At 36.8% G+C, this 23497-nt stretch overlaps 1 protein-coding gene across 1 annotated transcript; it reads left to right on the forward strand.

The window, feature by feature from the left end:
- Positions 1 to 774: 774 nt before the first annotated feature.
- LOC113767777 (N-terminal acetyltransferase A complex auxiliary subunit NAA15) lies at positions 775 to 13625 on the forward strand. Its single transcript, XM_027311964.1, has 26 exons — positions 775 to 1048; positions 1921 to 1999; positions 3206 to 3288; positions 3402 to 3551; positions 4070 to 4185; positions 5252 to 5357; positions 6550 to 6621; positions 6725 to 6840; positions 7018 to 7150; positions 7569 to 7646; positions 7779 to 7832; positions 7933 to 8003; positions 8478 to 8532; positions 8625 to 8720; positions 9815 to 9943; positions 10078 to 10160; positions 10241 to 10471; positions 10736 to 10868; positions 10947 to 11054; positions 11224 to 11355; positions 11582 to 11638; positions 11788 to 11885; positions 11993 to 12051; positions 12155 to 12266; positions 12390 to 12490; positions 12843 to 13625. Exons 1-26 carry the CDS (start codon positions 998 to 1000, stop codon positions 13016 to 13018), a joined length of 2679 nt encoding a protein of 892 aa, XP_027167765.1. The 5' UTR covers positions 775 to 997; the 3' UTR covers positions 13019 to 13625.
- Positions 13626 to 23497: the final 9872 nt, after the last annotated feature.

Genomic DNA, 23497 nt, shown 5'->3' on the forward strand with positions numbered 1-23497 from the left:
ATGAAGGTTGCTTCAACATATCTTGGTTGGCAATACCACACCGGCAAAATGACGTGGCTCGCAACCCACATTCCAGCTCTGATGAACTCGAAAGGATAGATTTTTTGTACCAAAAAAGTTGGATAGATTATTTTTGGGGGCAAAATATATGTCGGATTCCAGAACTTATGTGACCTTCAAGTCTTGATCTTTCCTCTTTTTAAGTTCAATTCTAATGATTCCGTCGCTTTATGTTCTGAAACTCTGAAGGATATTTTTGCATAACATGTACTATATGGGATGTCGTTAGGTATACGTGCAATTGGAGTGTGTTAGCTTTTCATCCATTATTGTCATTACAAGACAAAAGTTTTTGCATTGCGACCTTTTTGACTTGCTTGTGATTGTTCCTTTGGGTTCCCACTTCAAGTCATGCTTAATGCAAAAAGGTCAACCATAAGGATGTAAAATGCATTATCTTTGTTATTTCGATTTACTCTTACAATATGTATCTACATTGATTCCTTCGGTGCCATCGTAAGTGGGCATTAGAGGAATCCGATGAATAGTTCATGTGGGAAAAAAAACGAATCATTAAGTTGGAAACCAATCTCCCAGTGTCAAAAAAGGAAAAAAAGATAATGTAAAAATAAATCCGGGAAAAAAAAATAAAAGCTAGTAAAATGGTCAAAGGAAAAAGAATGGAAACGCAAAAAGAAACCGCTTGATCAATTGCAGTGAAATTACGGAAAAGCTCTAGCGGCGTTTAGCTTAGCAGCCGGTCTTAGAAGAGTATTGCTAAGTTGCTCGCTCCAGTGTTCTCTCTCTTGAGTAGGGTTGCAGTAGATAAACGCCACCTCCCTCCCATTTTTTAGACTCATACTCCGTCGTCTATTCTTTTCCTCCGGCGCCCTATAAATACTACTGCCACCTTACCAGTTTCGATCAGTTATTCCTCTTTCGTCTCTTGCCGCCCAGTCTCTCCCCTTAGGGGTTTCCTCTCTCGTGTTCAACTGCCATGGGCACCTCACTTCCTTCTAGGGAGGGTAACCTCTTCAAATTGATTGTGGTGAGTTCTCCGATTGCAGTTAGCATTTTTGAGAAAGTAACCTGGAGCTTATTCACTTCAATCTTTGAAAATTGCACCGCTAAAACCCTAGGTTTAGTACTAGTTTGGATTCTTTTGACTATTTGGTGTTTTACTGTTGGATATCCAAAGAATTCTTATGACTTTTCTACTTTCGATTAAGTGTGATTCTCTTGCACTGAAAGTTTGAGAGCTAAGCTGAGCTTTAGATCTTATTTCGCCAGCTGCATTTTGGATGTTAAAATTGTTTTTGACTCGTTGAGATGTTTGCTTGATATGTGTTGGATGAGTTTTGTTGAATTTTGTGCTAGTTATTGTGTATTTGATTATGTTGTATCTTGTATGCTTGTACAGGTGAATAGTTCTAATCTGTTTTCTTTCTTTAGTTAGACGATGTTTTTGCTTAGCTGAGATGTTTTCCTTGAGTTCATTGATGGGCCCGTCCGTCGGAACTAATCAGTAAACTACATAAAATGTTGGAACGCTCTCCTTTTACATTGTAAATTGTTCTGAATATCGATCCTCTGGAGTTAAAATTCATCTACAAAATGGATTTTAACATCCTTTCCTCTCCAGCCTAGTTTGTGTAGGGCGAGTTTGCATGGTACTTTTTTCTGATTTTCGTTGTTGCTTTTGGTTTTAACACAAATTAGTTGACACTTGTGATTTGATAACATTTTTTGTACTTTGAATTTGTTTAAGAAGGAATGCATTGAAGACCTTTGCAATTATCATCAATCTGATTACAAGCTTCATATTCTCAAATTTTATGCTCTTGTTTCTCTTTTACTCCTTTCGTTGAACGAAGGTTCTATTTAGAGTACAAGTTAACTTTTGTCGCTCAATCAATGCAGAAATCATATGAAACGAAGCAGTATAAAAAGGGGTTGAAGGCAGCCGATTCAATTTTAAAGAAGTTTCCCAATCATGGAGGTATGTCAAGTCTTTTCCTTTTATGTGAAGTAGGCTCGTGGTATATATATTATGTGAATCAGTATGACGTAACTGGTATGTATTCTCAAATTTGATTGGTTTCTCATTTTCTTCTCTCCTTTTCTTTGTTGTAGTTCGCTTATTGCTTAATGAGAAAAATGATTAGATGATTGTTTTACTGCTCTAGCAAAACACTAACTTTATGCCGATGAGGCCTTGGTCAAATCCCCCTCCCCCCTTCCCTATCTCTTGAATCCCACCCCTCCCTACTAGGAAAAGAATTCAAGAAAAGAAATGCAGAAGGGCTTTATATTGGATGTAGCAGAATTCTAAAAGAGGTCCTTTCTGCCTTATTTTAGGAGCTAGAGGTTTAGCCAGCCTGGTCTCGCAGACAAACTTGACTATTATGTTGTTCTTGAAGCCACCTTGTGGTAAAAATGCATAGCCTGGATTCTCCTATTTCCGCCTACCCTTTTTACAGACACCAATCACTCAGAGGAACCTAGAATTTTGCTCGTTTTCATGGAGCTCTTGACAAGGACAAAAATCTCTTGGCTTCTTTTTACCTTGAGCTTCTAGTCCTGAACCTGCTGCAAAGTGAACATTTATAACCATAGGCAATCTTTTACAGAGTGTGCCTTGTCAGAAAAGAAGTATTGATAAACAGTTAGGCAATAAAAGCATCAGTTAATGTATGAAGGAAAAACTCAAAAGTCAGAAAACAGAAAGAGTGTATAGTATAATTGCCACAACTATGAGCTTAGTCTCCACTTATTTTCTTAAGACAGTTTATGTTTCGGCATAATCATGTCTAGGGCCAGCAGGATATTGAATTGTCACAAGCTTATACTTGGGAATATCTGAAATTCTTTCCTGATCATTTTCTGTCCTCAGTTGCAAAGCACAAGACACAGAATATGTCCTTTACTGTTTCCTTTGCTGAACCATTATTGTTTACTCTTTTTTTTTTAAAATTTAAAAACCTAAGTGATTGAATGCTGATTACATGGATTTCTGTGAGAAAAGTGAGGAGCCTTTTGCAACTGTCTCCAACCATAACGGAATTTTCACTCTTCTTGAAGACATGCTTTTTGTATTTGGTTGCTTGGAATTTGTTCTTCTAAGTTGAATATCTACCTTCATTGATACTGATGTCTGGCTTTTGATTTCTTCGTCTTATGACCTGTCTTTTCTTTATATTACTAGAAACGCTTTCGATGAAAGGATTGACATTGAATTGCCTAGACCGCAAACCAGAAGCTTATGAACTTGTTCGACGAGGTTTGAAGGTTGCACACACATTCTTATAATCTTTTAGGGTGATAATTTGGATACTTTGTGTCTTCTCTTCCTTTCAAAATTTTTTTAGTAGTACCCTAAATTGAAAGCTGCTTCTTTGCAGAATGACCTTAAAAGTCACGTTTGCTGGCATGTTTATGGTCTTCTGTATCGGTCTGACAGAGAGTACAGGGAGGCAATCAAATGCTACCGTAATGCACTTAGGATTGATCCTGACAACATTGAAATACTTCGTGACCTGTCTCTTTTACAGGTTGAAGTGATTTACCTTCTTGCTCTTGTGACTTATTTTCCTAATGAATGGCAGCATCCTTCAACTAACAAATAGTTACTTGTTTCAATTATTTGTCATAGCATGCTTCATGTAAAGCGCAGCCTAAAATTTCTACCTAATAAAATTTCATTTTTGCACAAAGAATTGTTTTCTGGCTCTTTTGCTATGGTTGGTGCTTCTCTGAGAAAGAAGCAAATTGATGTACATCAGTTTTAGGGAACCCCTGTACTTATTTACTTTCCTTATATTTCTTATTTTTTACAGAGCTTATCTTGTACTGCTAGTTGTTATAATTTTCACATTCATTTGGTTCCACTAGATTGCTCCTTGTGGATTCTTTATAATTGGTTATTCTTTGGTTTCTTAGCGTGGATATGAGTTTACAGAAATAACAGAAATATATGACAATGTTCTGTTGACGACTCAATGGTGTTTTTCTTATTTTACTCCTGTTAGTTTTTATGTAAGAGCTTCTCAAAAATATCTTTTTCTTTCAGGCACAAATGCGTGATTTGGATGGTTTTGTTGAAACAAGACAACGACTGCTCACTTTGAAACCAAACCACCGCATGAACTGGATAGGCTTTGCTGTAGCCCATCACTTGAACTCAAAGTAAACTGAGCTTTTTTTTTGGGTGGCTGTACATTTTTTGTAGGCAAAACGACAATAAGAAATTTTGACTTCTTGCCTTGTGATGCTTAGTTGCTTATGCCTCCTCTGTAGTGTTAAGTTTTAGAATCTAACAAGTAGTTCCAAGCTACGTGGTTGAATGGTTTCATATAGCCACAGGAAATATGAAACATTCTTTTGCGATCTAGGAATCTCTTGTTCCAGTTCCGGAGCATATCTGTGCAGATATTAAAAAGACAGTTCTAGAAATAAAACTGAGTTCTTTTTGGTGTTACCTCAGCTTGTTTTAGCCTGATGTTTTGAATTTTCTACCTTTTGCTGCGTGCATTGATGTTGGTTCCTTGTGTCACGGGTTGTGTTTCGAAATACCCTAAAGGATTGCGAAAAATTGGGGTCAGAACGAGTGGCCGGTGACACTTGTAATGCAGTATTTTATTCTGTTTTTTGGGTGGCTGCACTTGTTGGTTAACTTTGTAGCTGCTGCTTTCAGCTTATGCATGTGGCATGATGAATTTGTCATGTTTCTATATACAAGCCCTACAATTTGTTGGCAAAAAATCTTTTGAGTTTAGATTATCAAAGAAGATAGGAAAAGCAGCAACCGTCTTCTGCTGATAGATGGCCAGAGAAATGGTGTGATATGGCATTTGAACCGATAGTATAAGTATCGTAAATCTGGTAATTATGGGTCTAATTCCACAAGTCACTGCATGTTGAACCTTTATTACTGAATCACTTGGGAGTGTCCATGCTTTTGGTACATTGTATGACATGAGAGTTGCAACTTGGCTTATCTCTCAGAAATCTATTCGTAGATGAAATGATAATTTTTTAATTGTGCTTTGTATGTACAAGAAGTTTGTACACTACCATCTATCCTAAGCTGATTACATGTTAAGGTAGTGGGACTCTTGCTGATATTTGCCCTTATGTGAAGTAATCTGGTTTTATAATTGCTGGAATGTAATTAAGCAGAAATTAGTTGTATCTGGTGGAATTCTGGTATTGATGCATACACCTATATAAATTCTTTTTTTTTTTAAATCAGTGGATCAAAAGCCATAGAAATCCTTGAAGCATATGAAGGAACTCTGGATGATGATCATCCGCCAGATAATGAGCGTTGTGAGCATGGGGAAATGCTTTTGTACAAGGTAATAGTACAGGCTCCACATAACTTATGATTTTGTTGAGTATCCTTTACGTTCTGGGGTTGCTATGTCTTTATCAGTATTTCCAACATACAGTGGGTGTACATGTTAGCCATTGTGCATAATCTAACACAATAGTGCATTCATAAACTTAATTCTTTCTGATTTTGGAGTTATGGTTGGAATTGAACTAATTGCTAATCTAGATGTTGATAAAGGTTTGGACTTTTATGATATGATTGTTCGTTTATTACTTGAGTCGCTTCTTGGTTTTGACATTGTTACACCAAAATCTAAGCAATTAGGATTGATTTGATGTTTTTTGTTGGTTGGGTTTTGCAAAAAGATGTACTTTTGACTGCACGTTTTAGGGATTTAAGAACTGTCAGCACTTCGGTATTTAGTTGCATTATCTTGGTTGAATTAGGATTCAACTGGAGCATAGCTTTATTTACCTTCTAGAGTTAATATAAGACCATGCGCTACTTGAAGAGTTTCAAAAGTAGTACTCCCTCCATCGCATTGAGACTGTTATGCTTTCCTTTTTGGGCTGTCCCAAAGTATGGCTCACACCCAAAATGGAATGCAAAATTTCTCTTGTTTCAACTTTTTACCCTCCAAGATTCTCTTCTTTTTTTTTTTGATTTATTGGTGGACCCCTTGAACTGCACTTGCTATAGACCAAAATTCCTTGCTTTGCCATGAGATACACATGCCTAGATACAAGATATGAAATCATGCATGAAACTTAATCTTCTAAATGGGTTGTAAATTCTTGTAATCAATGTTGGCTCTACATGTCAATCTTGTCTTCAAAAGTTACTTTAAGAGTGGCAAAATTGGAAAAATAGGCTGAAGCTCGCGTTCATATGGCGCTGTGCATAAAAAGTTCAACTCCCAAAGCATGACAAAGTTTATGGGACGGAGGGAGTATTAAGTACAGAAAGGTATACTGCTGATGTGTTGGTGGAATTGGTCCAAATGATTTATGGAATTACCCTTTGAAACTCGTAGTATTGAAATGTGTGTATGGCATGTGGTTTTGGGCATATTTTGCTGATAGCGATGGAAGTATTCTTATGCTGGTGCATAGTCTGTGTTTTCTCGTTTGTGGGTGTCTTTATGGTATTTGACTGGAATCTGTTGTCTTTATGGTGTTTGGCTGTAATTTTATGTATGAGATTTCTTGTTTCAGATATCTTTGCTTGAGGAGAGTGGGCTTCTTGAGAGAGCTCTCGAGGAATTGCACAAGGAGGAGTCCAAAATTGTAAGTATGTATGTATGATACTCTTGTTCGGTAGCTAGTTGATGCAGAGAGCATGTATGTTAGACCTGTAAAATTTATTGTGTTCTATGAATGACATTTCTAGGTTGATAAACTGGCCTACAAGGAACAAGAGGTTTCTCTTCTGACGAAGCTTGGTCTTCTGGAAGAAGGTGAAAAAGAGTACAGATTGCTGCTCTCCATGAATCCTGACAATTACAGGTATTATCTTTTAGACTTTTAGTCTGACAGTCATCTTTTCTTTGGGTTTCTATCTATTCCCTGTCTTTGATACTGTACTTCAGAGGATGATATGCTTTTATTTTGCCGCATGATATTCCTGACAATTATTACATGTGAAGAGATGCTTGTCATACCTTTAGTGTTTCTGCTCTTCAGATATTATGAAGGGTTACAAAGATGCCTGGGGCTTTTTTCTGAAAAGGATCATTATTCATCAGATGAGATTGGTCAGTTAGAAGAATTGTACGAGTCACTTGCTCAGCAATACAACAAGTCATCTGCTGTTAAGGTTACATAGCTCCTTTCATTGTCTCTTCACATTTTTTGCCTGCCTTGAAGATTTATCTGGTCCATTGTCTAAAACTTGGAAGGTTATCTTACTTGGTGATTGTATGCCTGGGAGGATAACTTTATAGGAAAGTACTCTCATTTGGCTTTGATGTAGTAAATGTCGCTTATTGTGCACAATTTGTTAATTGCAAACTATTCTTATCAAGGTAGATCGTTTTGAGATTGCTTGTGATGTGGTAAATGTAGCCAGTTCTGCTTGTTATCCTTGCAGAAATAGACCCTTTTGAGATTGTTTGTTCTTCAATTTGCTGGTTTCTGGACTTCTTGAGGACGTTCTGGAATCAATGTTAAATCTACATCACACCACTCCCCCTTGCTTCTTCCTTTCATTTTAATTTCTCAATTTCATATGCCAGAGAATCCCACTGGATTTTCTTGAAGGTGAAAAGTTCCAGAAAGCGGTAGAGAGTTATATTCGTCCTCTCTTAACAAAGGTATGGAAATTCATCTTTTCATGTTACTTTTTGACTAGCTAGATAACTTTTTCTGGCGTTTGAGTTGTAATACTTGACCTTGAATCATATCTTGGTTATGAAGCTTAAATACTCTCTTTGGTTGATTTGTAGGGGGTTCCTTCATTATTTTCTGATCTATCCCCTCTCTATGATCACCCTGGAAAGGTTTGGTGTACTTGTGAAATCTTTTCTGTTGAGAGGAAAAAATTTATTTTCTGATACACTTGCTTGGTGTTTACACCTATTTCACTACCTGTTTCTACAGGCAGATATCCTGGAACATGTAGTTCTTGGGTTGGAGTTGTCCCTTAAGACAAGTGGTGGATATCCTGGGAGGTATTGGTTATAAAAGTCATTGCAGATCTTGTATTGTGCTGTAGTCCTTTTGATACTCGGCACATGAACTCAGTTCTCAGTCTTGCACTGTTTTGAGTAATTACCAGTTGTATTTTATTTTTAATAATTTTCAATGATGAATATAGCACTGAAAAGGGTGCCTACAGCTGATAATTAACCTTCTAAGATATATAATGCTAGAATAAAACAAGTTTTACAGATTTAAATTTCTGGTCCTTAGAGCTTCTGTGCATATTCTCTAATTATTTTTTAATTATAACAAGTCAAGATGTTGTCAATGAAAGATATTGTGAAGCTTATGCCACAACTAGATGTTGGTCGTGTCTTATGGAGCTTCATTTTCCTTCTTAATTGGTTATCTTTGACTGGTAGTGAATACCTGATATGCACAAAATTATGCTTTCATATCAATTTGTGCATATCAACATGTTTTGTATTTTCCTGTGCATGCAGCTTGGATAAAGAGCCACCTTCTACATTGATGTGGGCCTTGTTTTATTTAGCTCAGGTTTCAATTGATCTCCTTAATATCTTTTACATCTTTTTCTGTTTCATATGTAAGCTTCTTCCTAAATCTCCTAAGGAGCTTCATTATTGCAGCACTATGACAGACGTGATCAACAAGATATTGCTCTAGCAAAAATTGATGAGGCTATAGTACACACTCCGACTGCGATAGATTTGTACTCTGTCAAGGTTTGTCTTCTCTGTGCATAGAGGTTATTTTATAGCTGTGATGCTTATTTTCAATTTTTCATTGCCCATAGTCTATGGGTTTTATGTCTATTTTGTTCCCATTCACTTATCTTGCTGTGATGATATGATCACGTTAGTTTCTTGTAGAAATTATTATATTTTACCATTATCCTGTTTGTTTAGTCAAATCTTTGCTCCATGTAGCTCATCCAACTAGGATACATGTTACTAAATGTAAAGCACCTAAAAACATTAGACCATTTTTTCATAAAGTTAGGTGGATGTTTGGAATAATTACTGCAGCAGGGAGTGAGAAATGGAATGATATGATCCATGTATATAATATGCTAAGCTAATTCCTTTAGTAGAAGATAGAGAGGTTTTCGACTTTATCAAAGCAGATAAATAGCTGGAACCTGTTTTTTACATCTTTATGACACTAGAGTACTCTTTTCTTTTTCCTTCACAAGTCATAATAAGTAATTGCTGATTTTAAATGCTGATTCCTTGTTGATTTCTTGGTTTATTGTAGAATAAATATGCAGAATGTACTGAATAACATACATGTTTTGTTGACTAGAAAAATGCTATACAAGCTTTGCTCTAAAGCATAATTCAACAAGTTGCTCACCATTGCTAAATGTTTGTTGGAAACTTGAAATGCTGATTGGCTGACAGTTTGTTGGAAGGGTGCTGGTTTCTTGTCCCTTTGCACTTAAAATACAATAATATTCGATGTTATATGCTAAGGACGTCTTGATTCATCATGTGTTTATATTAGATGGGTAACTGTGTATGCTATGGTTGCACAAATGCATAGATGTGATGAATCTAATGCATTTCGTGTAAACATGTGCTCTTAGTTGGAATGGATCATGGTCTTTACTTTTCATTTGGGTGCTTAAGGTACAAGGCCTTTCTACTTTGGCCCACCTTGCACTTTCAACTATTTTGATGTTGATTTATAGGCCTTTCAACTATGTTGTTCTTTATCTGGTTTCTATCTTCAATTTGTGCCAATTAGGATCCATTTGCTTTCGATTTAGATTGTGCTTTTTCTTTATGCTACTTACGTGGTTTTCTATCTACAACAGAGCAGGATTTTAAAACATGCAGGTGACTTCTTAGCTGCCGCTGCAATGGCAGATGAAGCTAGGTGTATGGATCTTGCAGATCGCTATATTAATAGCGAATGTGTTAAACGCATGCTGCAGGCTGATCAGGTTACAAGCTTTTAAGACTAATGTTTCTACTTTCTACAGAAGAAGGAAAGATATTACTTAATTTTTGAAGCTATAAGTTGATTCTTGGTCTCAATTGTTGAATCATTCTGTCGACTTGTGACATTTCTTTGAAGGTTACTCTGGCAGAAAAAACAGCTGTATTATTCACAAAAGATGGAGAGCAACATAACAACCTCTATGACATGCAGTGCATGTGGTCTGCCTCTATTCGGACTATTTCAATAATTTCTGGGAATTCTGGAATATTTGATTATGGTAATTAATCTTTGATCGTAGGTATGAATTGGCATCAGGTGAAAGTTACTTGCGGCAAGGTGACCTTGGACGAGCTTTGAAGAAATTCTTAGCTGTTGAAAAGCACTATGCTGATATCGTTGAAGACCAATTTGATTTCCATTCCTATTGCTTAAGAAAAATGACTCTCCGGACTTATGTTGAAATGTTGAAATTTCAAGATAGGCTCCATTCACATACTTATTTTCGTAAAGCAGCTTTTGGAGCTGTCAGGTAATGGTTCTAATCAGCTTAATTCTTAAGTTCCTGATCATTTGATAACAAAGTTGAAGGTTTCTATTGCATCATGGTTATGCCAGTGAAACAATACGAGGTTTTAGGAAGTTGGCTGTTTGATTGATAGTTTGATACACCTTAATGCGCTTCTCATTTTAGCACGATAGTCTTGCTTTTGTATTCTATGCAAGGCTAGTATACATTGAATAATTATAATCTCCAGCGACTAATATTTTTCATGTCTTTTTTGAATTGATTCAGATGCTATATTAAGCTGTACGATTCTCCTTCTAAGCCATCAGCTGAAGAAGATGATGAGATGTCGAAGTTGCCACCTTCTCAAAGAAAGAAACTGAGGCAAAAACAAAAGAAGGCAGAAGCGCGAGCTAAGAAAGTATTCTGTGTTTCTTTCTGTGGCTAATAACAACTGTTTCTTGCATATGCACTTTGATTATACTTGAATTGTTTTTAGGAGGCAGAAATTAAAACGGAAGAATCACAAGCCAGTAACGCCTCTAAATCTGTGAAGCGTCATGTGAAACCAGTAGATCCAGATCCACACGGTGAAAGGTTATTGCAGGTAATTCATCCTGTGTGCTGTGAAATTTATCTGGTTTGTTAAATGTTTAAGTTGCTATGACTCAGGTTAATATTAGTCTTCTCATCAGTTACATTTTTCATGAACAAGTCATTGACAAATGGAAAAATATTCATAAACAAGATGATGTAATTTTGGACCGCTTTTGTAGGTTGAAGATCCATTGCTTGAAGCAACTAAGTATTTGAAGCTTCTTCAGGAATACTCACCTGATTTCTTGGAGACACATGTACTCTCTTTTGAAGTACATATGAGAAAGCAGAAACGCTTGTGTGCTTTGAAGGTAGACTATTTTTCTTTCAGACATGTTAAAGGAGGACATAGGAAAAAGAAAAGTGTTTGGAGGGGTTATATAAATGTCGTACATTTTTTAAAGCAATCATTATTGAGCTTTTCCCCTAGTTTTTATTTTTATTTTTTGCTACCCCTTTCCTAACTGGGTCAGTACTCTGCTCGTCTGCCTTTTGTTGAATTGTAAGTGGATGAAGAAATTTCTTTATTTTATGCAGGCAGTAAGGAATTTATTGCGGTTGAATGCTGACCATCCAGACACACATCGTTGCTTGGTATGTAGTTGTTACATCAAATAAGTTGATGTGACTTCTTGACTGTTTCTGTTGGGGATTTATGATTTACCTAGACATCCAAACAAGTGTTTGGAGTTCTGAAGGGCCTAGTTTTCTTGTCATCGTGATATCATGTGTAATTGTCGCAGATAAAATTCTTTCACAAAGTAGGATCCTTGCCTGCTGCAGTGACAACTGCTGAAAAGATCATCTGGGCTGCAATTGAAGAAGAGCGACTGACATATGGGTACTTTTTGTCTTCTGAAGTTTGTTTTAACCACACCCCTTTCGTATGTGGCTGCAGGCTTTCAGCTAGATACTTGTATCTTACCATCTTTTTTTAACTTTTTCCAGTCAGTTGCGCGAGAAATCTCTTCTGGAGGCTAATGCCTCTTTCTTTGAGACACATAAAGGTCATCATTGTCTACCTCTTGTTGCTTGGAAATGTCCAATATACAATACATGACATGATACCATAATTACCTGGAATTTTTTCTCTTGTTTCTTGTCCTGCAGATTCTTTGATGCATAGAGCAGCTGCAGCAGAAATGCTGTTTGTTTTGGAATCAAACAAGAAGGATGAGGCTGTCAAATTAATTGAAGAATCAATCAATGAACCCTTGTCAATGTAATGTCACTCGACAGCCCAGAATAATTTTTTATTTTTTTTCCATGATGCTGTTTTGCATGGTATTTTGCTTTCTTTTAGATTATTGCATGTTGGAGCTCTCACATGTTTTCCGTTGATCAGAAAAGGACTTCTTGGACCGGCGAGGAAATGGAAGCTCAAAGATTGTATTGCTGTTCACAGTGTGCTAGAGAAAATATTTGATGATCAAGATGTAGCCTTGCGTAAGTCTTCATCCCATGTCTCTTGCATTATCTTGACTTCAGTAACAGATATTTAAATCCTGTTTGCTTGAAGAGATGAGGGTATAGGACACTTGTAATTAGCTTATCAGTCCGCAGTTTAGTTGCATGGGAATCTATTACTTGAATCTAAGTTATCTTGTCTGGTTTTTAGTTGCATTCATTCTGATGTTGTATCATGTTTAAATATAATTTATCCTTGGCCTTGTTATTGCCTGATGCAAGGACGTGGAAGTTTCATGTGTCAGAATATGTATAAACGCATGGCTATGTGGTTCAGAAAGAATCAGAAGCATCTAGTGCTGAACTTGTTTTACATATGTTCGTTTGGCAGGATGGAAATTACGCTGTGCTGAATATTTTCCATATTCTACATACTTCGGAGGCAAAAAGTGTTCTGCTATCACAAAATTGGCTCATCACCAAACAGAGGAAACCTCTGAAAGTGCAGGTACAGTCAATCCCCATGCCACTGAATTTTCAACGAATGGAAACCTGGAGAAATCATAAGGGTCTAAGGATTTGGCTGGCCAACTACATTCAAGTCTTGTACTCAGCTAACCTGGCAGTTAGATGGTTTTTGTCTGGCTGATAACGCATCCTTTTGAGACGTTGGATTACCGTTTCAAGGAGGAGAAATATCCAGAGTGCTAATTTTTGATGTTTGTGCAAATAGCTGGGAGTTTTGCTGTTGGTTTAGGACCTTTTCATTGTGCCCCACTTTGACCTCTGCACGGTAATTATATGATTTCCTTGAGAATGTGCGTGAACCGCTCCGAATGTAATATGGTAGAACTTGCGCGCTATATTAGCTATTTGACGGTGAGCTGTTGAGGCCGAGATTCCGAGTCTTCTGTTGCCAACATGATGAGCAACTTTTCAATTGAAGTGGCTCACTTGGAATTGACCGGTCACTGGTTCTAGTTTATTATAAGCAGGATACTCTTGATAGTCATAGCAATTTGAAGAGCATGTTGTACTTCCCAATTTCATTCACATTCTTAATGTATAAATGCTACTGCATGTAAGAAAATTTTGTCCTTACCTCATAAAGTAAGACATTTGAGATTTGTAGCCAAGAAATTCACACAAGGCAATATATTCAGTTTCCTCTGCAGTCTGCACTTCACTTTTTATTCCGCCTGGGTAAAATAGCCCAAGCCGCCCTTCGCTCTACAGTCTGAGAGACCAAGTGCCCGTCAAGAACTCTGGTGCAATGTCGCAGATAAACAAAGATTGGGAAGACCGGGTGCCTCCTTATCAGCAGATCCATTTGCCTCTGAGCACGGCCGTCTCTGCAACCCCATGAAAACATGAGTAACCAGCAAGGTTTTCCTTTCGAGTCTTTCATTGCTTGATGAATGCCACCGGACGTTCAGTAAGATTATCTTCTCTGGAGTCCGCCGTCTTATTTAATGAAAGAGGCATCGACATAAATATACATTAAGAATAAGATGCTTGACAGGGTTGCTTTTTACTTGATAGTGCTAAATTGTCAAGTTCCCCTTAAAATCATGATCTCCTCGCAAGATTTTAAGTAGTGAGGGGAAAATGCCAATGCCATGCTCATTTGTGGTCTTTCTGTTGGTATTTCATGTTGCATGTAAAGCCGGGAATAACAACATCATGCCGCGTTCTGAAAATTACAAATGCACAATGTGACGTGTCTTATGAGCCAAGAATTAGCTGATTTACTATGCCTTTTTAGAACTTTCTATTGGAATAGAAACCCTTGTATACTACCAATATTTTAAATGGCCAACACACATGAAAATTGTTATGGCACTTCAGAAACATTATCAAATGGATTCTGAGAATAGCTTGTCAAAAAATCCGAGCATTAGAAATATTAATACGAGAATGGACTGTGGAGTTGCGTGTTAACATATTTATAATATTAGACATCGTTCCCTCAGTGTCAACTTTATAATAAATCTTTCACTGCGACTTTGATTGTCTCAGTCTTTTTTTCTTTTCTTTTCTGGGTGAAACAAAGTTTATGTTCTCTAGTCATTCAATAAGATTTATCGTCTTATTCCTATTTTTGGTTCAGAAGAGCTGCTCAATCGAATGTTTATTCAGAATACCTTCCTCCTGCTGTTTCTGTGCTCAACTTTCACTCTCATCTACTCTCTGAACGGATCTCCCGTGGCATTTAATGCTCTTCTTCGAAACATTTCACAGCCACATGATTAATTTTGAACGATCGAGACTTCGAGAGTGGCCCATGGTTCAGATTTCTGTATTTGAAGCTTGTGCCTTCAGGGCCATGAGATATATATCTGAAGGCATGGATCATGTTAATACACACTTCCAATCTCGCGTCCACCAATGCATGCATGCGTGGAACCTGGAAGTTGCCTTGAAATGGTGGGTCGGTGATCGATGTGCTCTTCTTGAGGATTTTAGAGCGAGCATGCGGCAGCATGGAAAACTACATCGTACGGACTACTCAATTCATTTCATTTGGCCCTCCTCCTCCTCCTATAGTCCTATTACGTCCTTCTCATCCATTTCAATTCATTTCATTTGACTCGGATAGTGAGAGGTTTGTAAATTTGAGAATACAATGGAATATGGGAAGACAGATAAGAGTGGAGCTGAAAGGGATAAGTTCGGAGCGTAATTTACATAATTAAATAAAATGAGGTTTCTCTTCAACAATTTTCTTTTTAAATTGGATCCAATCATGCGCAAGGCTAGAAGTGCACAGCAAAATGAAAATCAATATAGGGAACATTAATTCTTGAATAAAGTTCGAGTTTTTGTGAAACCGCAAATTACATTGATGAGTGGAGTTGGTTCATCCTCCCAAGACGACCTCAACACTGAAATCTACTGAATCTTTTTTTTTTTTCATCTATCTGTTGGGTCATGGGTGGGCTAGCTGAATTGGAGCCATGGTTCAAAGACTCGGCTGAGTCCGATTCCGAAATACTTGAATCCCCGAGACGTCACTGTAAAGGGTTAAAACGATCGAGTCACACCGAATCACTTCGAGTCATCACGAGTCAATTCGAATTTTTATTATTTTTACTAATTTTTTAATTTTTTTGTTTATCATATTTTTTATAATTTTTAGAATATTAAATATTTTAAAAATTCGCGTCTTGTCGAGACCGCAACCGATATACCGAAATCGATGTGGAACCGTTTGAGCCGCGACTGCGACTTTGAACCATGATTGGAGCACAAATTAGAATTTCCATCTGATTAACGCCTTCGACGACGCCTCGATCATATGCAGTGGAATCCACGAACATGAATGAAAATGATGGCACTAATGAGAATGAGAACCTCAAGATCATAGCATCGCCAACACACGGACGACTATCCATCACACCGCTGGAGTCTTGCTTCAACAACGAGCTTTTAACACGGCAGCTAGCTGTTCTTGCAGTTCTACTTTCGTCCATTTCTTGCAATTCTTGTACTTGTTATATTATTTGATATATTATAATATTATATTATTACATTTTTTAAAAATTAATATATACATGCACACACTTATTACATCATTTGGTATATAATAAGCATGTTTGAATAACAAACTTTTTTCAAATTTGATTTTGTTTGCATCACAAATATATTTTTCAATCATCTTTTTCATTCTACATACATCACAAAAGGTATTACAATAATTATTTCAAATAATATTTTAAATAATCTCTCATCCGAATACACCGGTTATATTGTTGCTTTCATAAAAGCATTAATGTACATAAATCAAATATTTCATATATATTCAGCATAGCATTGTAGACACAGTTACACCCCAAAGATTATGATATACATAACAACCGAACCCGACATAACTGCATCTGCCTCTACCCTACATAGAAGAGGAACTGATAATGGGAAGACGTCCTTCACTTTCCCGAATCCATTAATGTGTAGTAACAAAGTCTTGCATGGTCCTATCTTCTATCGTGCTGCTTAACAAAGGGGAATTCTTGACATGCATATAGGGCATATATCAATTTCTTTTTTAAAAAAAAAAAAAATTTGAAGGTCACATTTTGAATCTTTTGCCCAGAAGTACGTAGGGTATGTTCCAGCCTTGATGTCCATTCACGGTTGGAGCCTATCGTGTAATTCGGACACCAATTTTCTTAAATAATTATATGTAAGTGGTTGAGGGAGAAAACTTAGAAATATATAGCGGATCCTGGCAGGCTTTTTTTTTTAAAAATTTTTTTGGTTGGTTTAATTCTTTCCCAACCAAGGAGAGGCAGAGGCAGTATTATTATATATGGATGTGCAGGGAGACAACTCCATCACAGATAACCCTTTTGTGGGACGTTGTATCGGTGCATTTCACTGCCATGTCCGGCGCTAATGAAGCATATGCTGGGTTGGAAAGAAACACGCTCTCAATTTTTAATTAGTCTTTAATTAGCAACCTTATAATGAATATGATTAGTCTTCAATCACAAGGTTAAATAAATTATATGTGTACACATTTTTGCTTCTACAAGCTCAAACCGTGCATGCAAGTCTTGTGCGAGCGAGCACACGCAAACACACATAGATCTAATAAGGTACATATGGTATACATATATAGAGGAAAATTAAGTAACCCCTTAGTTCAAGTCACTTTTTCCACGAAATGACTATATGTCATTTTACATACATGGGGTTTTTTTTTTTTTTTGGCTCCTAGTGTTTGTATATAGGAGTTGAAAGTGTCTGAAAGATTAAAAAAATAATAATAATTCTCCATCATGACATCTTGGAGGGTCACAAGAGGCTATTATTGAAGGTTGGATGAGGTTTTTAATCTCTACTTAATTAATTTTAGCTTGCCTTGATGGTATTGCTTTATCACCGCACTACAACAAAAATGATCTTTCCTGACATATTTATAAGGACACTTGCTGGTTTGTGTAATTATAGCACTCCTATCATGACACTTATTATCAACTCAATAATATATACTCTAAATTTTTTTTATTTTATCAGATACAAAAATAATAATGTGCTTTTAGACTACCTAACATGACACTTGAGAAAATGTGAGATGTATAAAAAAAAAGAAACATACAAAACGGCATCGTTTGATTTTGGCGGAAGATTCATTTGCTGTAAAATACTCAAAATTTTCATTCTCCCGGCCAAAACACTTGGTTAAAACACTTGGTGAAAATTTTCATTTTCCGGCTCCACTATTTCCAGCCCCTCCTCCCCTTCTCTCTGTCTCTCTATTGTCAGATTCCGACTTAGTTGGTGGGAAAAATGGGTAGCAGCCAGGCAGCAGTTTCGTTCCTGACCAACATAGCCCGTGCCGCCTTTGGTTTGGGTATCAGCGCCACCATCCTAAACTCCTCCCTCTACATTGTCGACGGAGGGCAGCGGGCTGTCCTCTTCGACCAGTTCCGCGGTGTCATCGATGACACCATTGGAGAGGGTACTCACTTCCTCATCCCTTGGCTCCAGAAGCCCTTCATCTTTGACATCCGTACCCTTCTCCACACTTTCTCCGCCATCTCCGGCACCAAGGATCTCTAGATGGTCAACCTCACTCTCCGGGTCCTCTCCTGACCCGAGGTCTCCCGCCCCCTATTTTTTGAGTACGTTTAACAACTGATTTGGAAAATACTAAATGCATAGCAGAGATGACATCAATTGCTATATATCGAGCTTATAATGACCTATCATCAGTTGAGGTAGATTGGTGGAAGTTAACAATTGGAAAATATTCCAATGGGAGTGTACCTTTATATCATACTTCATTTGGCACACGCAATCATGAGTGAATTAGAAACTGATCATATCATCCGAGTTACTCATTTAAACTACGTAATTGATTAATCCAACTCTCAAATTCTTCATTTTCTCCTCTTTTTTTAGGATTTAGGGGCATCAATTCAAGCACCACTTTCGTTTTTGGGTTGAATCCACACAATACTTGGATGTGTGAATTTCATAATGTCTCTTTCTTTGTTTTTCCATGTTTTTTCTTTTTTTCGTTCTATAGAATATAGCTTATCAAACATTAACTCCAAGAAATTTTTTTTGAGGCAATTCATCGAACACTAAAAGCATAAGTGTAACTAACTGGTCCAAGTAGTCCACCGTCCTTTTGTGCATTAGCTTTATTCATCTCGGTTGTTTACTTGTGGAATGTGACTATTTTGTTATAGATTTGTTGTCCATAACTTGTTCGATAAAATGTCAAGTAGAAAGCAAACCTTTGGTGAGGTGCATAAAATGTTATGATTTCTTAGTAAATATCATCATAAATTGTTGTCTGGGTGTTATTGTTGCAGTATTCTAAATCATAATAATCTCAATGGAGAAATTTCTAATCAACTAACCAGTTGTTTAAGCCTTGCCACATTGTGAGTCCATCCTGCCTTTGTTTTCTTTCATTTGAAGCATATGCAGTTACTGATAAATGTCTTCCACATGAACGTTTCTTATAACAATTTTGTTGGGGTTATCCCCGTAGGCAGAAACTTCTCAAGGTTTCCACCTGACAAATATGTGGCAAGTTGGGCTTCATATAGGTGATGTCTACTTCTTTGCTTACCAAGAAGGAATATAGGTGATCTTTTGACATTTATTCCTTTTTCTTCCCTTTTCAGTTTCATTGGAAATCCACTGTTAAGAGGGAACTGGCTAGGTTCAGTAAGCAGTCTTGGTACTTCAAAATTCAAAGGTATGTTCCACGGTTTTAAAGCCAATTCAGAGTAACTTTTCTGCAGTGAAAAAGATGCCAGAGACAAGGTACTCTGGTTGTAATATTGGTGCTTTTGGGGTGCAGCAATATTCTCCAGGACTGCTGTGGTTTGCTTAATACTAGGCTTCATGACGCTACTGTCCATAGCCACCTTGGAACTAGGAAAACTCTTCTTGCAAAAGCTATAGCTGGTGAAGCAGGTCTTCCATTTTTTGCAGCTAATGGGAATGACTTTTTGGAGGCAAAAGATGTCCTGTTTCTATTTTTTTTCTCTGGTGCTTGACAGCGTTTTAACTTTCTTTATGAATTTGATTACTGGATTTATATAAGTGTTTTGTACTATATGCATTGGAAGTTTGGCAATATTCGTTAGCCCAATGTCTGTTATAAATTTGGGATCTAGGGATGGGCGGTGTGGGAGATGAGGAATTAAACATAACATTTATCTTGGATATGTCAGGTTTCCATTTAGCTGCAAAGTTAATATCCTGTGAAATTTGTTCTCAGTTATGTTTATTCTTGGTATATGCTACAGGCTAATTATGAATCGAATGCTCGGCTTATAATTAGTCATAGCATAGCTGTATGTTATATAAACATCAAACAAACTATAGATTGCTAGTTTACATTTTTTATTGTGAAGGGAAAATTGACTCTAGATGGGTAGCGAAAATACGTTGTAGTTAGAATTTTGCAAGTGTGTAAGAAAGAAGGTGATTAACTCTAGTAAGCTAGTAAAAACAGAGACTTTGGCTGGGATAAAGGTGGGTGCTAGATGAGTAGATGTTCGAAATATATACTGTGACTCACAACCTCGAAACAAGATTTTTTATTGACCTCTTTGAGTGATGTTATTGGCTGCGGCTGGCTTAATTTCGTCCATCTCTTCACCACTCCCCTCTTTTTTCTCTGTATGTATCTTTCCTTTAGCTGCTCTAATGACCTTAATTGTAAAGGTAGTTCACGTAGTTCGGATTCAGCAATCTAATTGATTGTACTATAAGGAATAATTCTATACTGCATTTCTTAAACCTTTTATGCAGCCATCTCAGTTATATAATGATTGTATGTCTGATTTTTAGAACATCTGGACTGACTATTGTCAATGTTGTCAATTTGCATTCTAAATGAGGTGATCTCTTGAAGGGAAGTACTAGATTTTAGGCCACCAGAATGAAGCTTGAAAAAATGTAGAATCATAGTAGGCATCAGGATTCTTTGTTATTTGATTGTTGCCTATGAACATTTTGTGTGCTTCCAGTTAATTGATCTTTAGGAGAGTCATTCTAGATTTATTGTCCCATAACAATCTTTAGCTAATATATTACTGGTTTTGTTTTGGGTTGGCAGACCACACTTTTGGATTACATCAGGAAAAGCAAGGTATGAATCAATTATTTTTATTGATGTTCACATTGAGGTACATTATTTGTAATGCCATTATGATTTGATGACTTTAGAAGAAGTACCTTATTCTTTCTTATGTTATGATACTTGAATAGCTGGGAACTAAATCTTAGACAACCTACTGTAGGTGGCAGCATCTGAAGTAGGTGGAATTACTCAAGGCATGGGGGCATACAAGGTACAAGTACCTTTTGATGGCAAGCCACAGACTTGTGTTTTCCTTGACACCCCTGGACATGAGGTAATTAATGATGTAGCACTGGTTCTAACTTTTAACTGCTTATTCATGCAAGTTTTTTTTTTCTTTTTTTAAAATTTTTATGTCAAATGCTCTTCTTGGAGATTTTGCAGACATATCTTAAAAGGCCTTTGTCAAGATGAATTATCTAACATAACTGTAAAAATGGTTGGATAGGGATTTCGAGCAATGAGAGCTCGTGGAGCCAGAGTAATAGACATTACTGTTATTGTAGTTGCTACTGATGATGGAATTCGATCTCAAACAGAAGAGGCCATTGCTCATGCCAAAGCAGCTGGAGTGCGAATTGTTATTGCTATAAACAAAGTGCGCTTGCATTTATTCTGAGATTTTCCACTGTGTGTTGGCTTGTATATCATTTAGTCTCATTTGCATTCTGCTTTTGATGTATGAAACATGATGACAAATCTCCTCTTGCTTATGGGAGTTGGCATTTTCAGTTCTCATAATCACAGTACTGCTAAAGTTTGATGTTTCTAGATTTTTGCATCATAGCATATATAGTATCTTATATGCATTCTGTTCTTTGGGATAATTTTAAAAGTCCTTTGGGTTTCTGATTGACGGAATGTATAGCAGAGAGCATTACCTGCAGGTTGCTTCTATCTCAAAAAAAAGAAAAACTCCTGACAATTAAAAGTGTCAGCATAGAATTCGATATTCTAATGTTGTACTATACCTATCCTGACACTTTCAATTATCAAGAAAAGGGATTTTTGTTGGCAGATAGGATGTTATAACAGCATAGTTTTCCTGACATATTGAATAGTATGAGTCTATCCCCACATTGGAAGGGACAACACTCGCCCTAGGTGTGAGGATAGATAAAGTGTCAGGTTAGATTATCTATACTGACACTTTTAAATGCCGTTAAAGGCCATTTTTGTTGTAGTGCCGAAACAAAGAAACTAGAAAATATCAAAGAGATTTCATGTGGACGCACATATGAGGCTACTTGGGTTCACAAAATCTTGACTGTGGCAGATGGAATTTTGAAGTATTATTTGCTCACACTTTCAATTCAAATTAACTCTTTGGTGAGTTATAAATGGATAGAGATGACCTTTAATCATCAAGTATGCTAATGGTAGACTTAAAAAAAAAGGGATAATTTCACAAACCTCCCCTTAAGTTTATGACGATTGCAGGAAGTACCCTCTAAGTTTAAAAAATTACATAAACCTCCTTTAGACGTAGTTTGGGGCTCACTTTGCTGATATAAGCAAAATATCTCCGTTGATAATCCTATATTACCCCAGGGGGCTTTTCTCCATAGAAATAAAATTACTTTGTAATTTTAAACTTAATATATTGCCACATACTTTAAGAAAACTTGGGATGATCACTATATTATTACCGCGAGACCGACTTCACTAGACTGATTTCTTTGATGATAAGAAATCGCATGATTTGTCAGGACACATAAAAATCTAGCACAAAGTTAGCCGATTTAACTACTCAAGACACAGTCCCCTTCAGTCAGAAAGGGTAGGATGTGCTTTTAATTAGTTGACGTATAAATATTAGTGATCCCAACGATAAGACAATTTTTCTCCTACTTATTAGTTAGGTTAGTTAAAGTTCGTTGATTCTTCTCCTTGTACTAGCCTAAAGATTCACATCAACAACATTCAAGATATGGTTGCACATGAATGGATTTGTAGTACGTAGTTCCTGTGAAGTGTGAACTTGCTGCTTTTCCATGGAAGATCATTCGCTACGATCTACATCGAAGAAGAATATGTTCTTTAATTTTGACGATCGATTTCTTTTGCGAGAGACAATGAAACTATATATGTGCCAGCCAACTCACGAGGGTGTATAAACTGATGAGACTTCATCTTTGTAAGAGTAATTTTTTTTAATTTCTCCCTCCTTCAATTCCTCACACCCAAAAAAATAAGACAAAGGAAAAAAAATGATGGTGAAGATATTTTTAAGGCAGACATAAATTAGAAAAAAGTTGGAATTCCTCTTCTTTGTATCTCATGCACCTTTTTATTTTTCTTTATGGAATCCCCAGTGTCCCATCCTCGATTGAGTAGAATCATAACTTGAGACAAGCAACGAATCAAAGTCTAGGCATATAAACATGTTGGAGGCGCGAGTACTACGTACTAACTCTGGAGGGAGATTCGGCAGTCGAAGTTTCGGTGCCAAAATTCTAGTAATACATTATAATATGACTAGGAAGAAAATAGGAAAGCAACAAATTAAGAGCCTAACCGAATTAATTAATAAGACTAAACTAGTTGATAAATGGTAATCCATTTTTAAAGAATACATACATACATGCAGATATTTTTCTCTTTCTTTTTGTTTTCCCTTGTTTGCGAGTGTGTGTATATATGTATATCCCAAAGCTTTCACCACCCTGCTGGTCAATTAGGCAAAGCACATGGCTTGTTCCATTTTAAACATGTCCAACGGTGGGGATTAGTTTCCTGCAAATCATGAAATAGCGGATACCCTTAGGATCTTTTCCATATCCACCTTTGAGTTTTGCCGGCCTTTCCTTGTGTTTTAGGTAGCAAACATTTCCCTACCATTGTTTCTCATGTGACCGACCACTCAGTTTGCTTGACCTGGCATTGCTTCTTCCAAAAGTGCACTATAAAACCTAACTATCTGTTTAATATAT

The sequence above is a fragment of the Coffea eugenioides genome, chromosome 4, assembly GCF_003713205.1.
Source record: "Coffea eugenioides isolate CCC68of chromosome 4, Ceug_1.0, whole genome shotgun sequence".
Classification (NCBI taxonomy): Eukaryota; Viridiplantae; Streptophyta; class Magnoliopsida; order Gentianales; family Rubiaceae; genus Coffea; species Coffea eugenioides.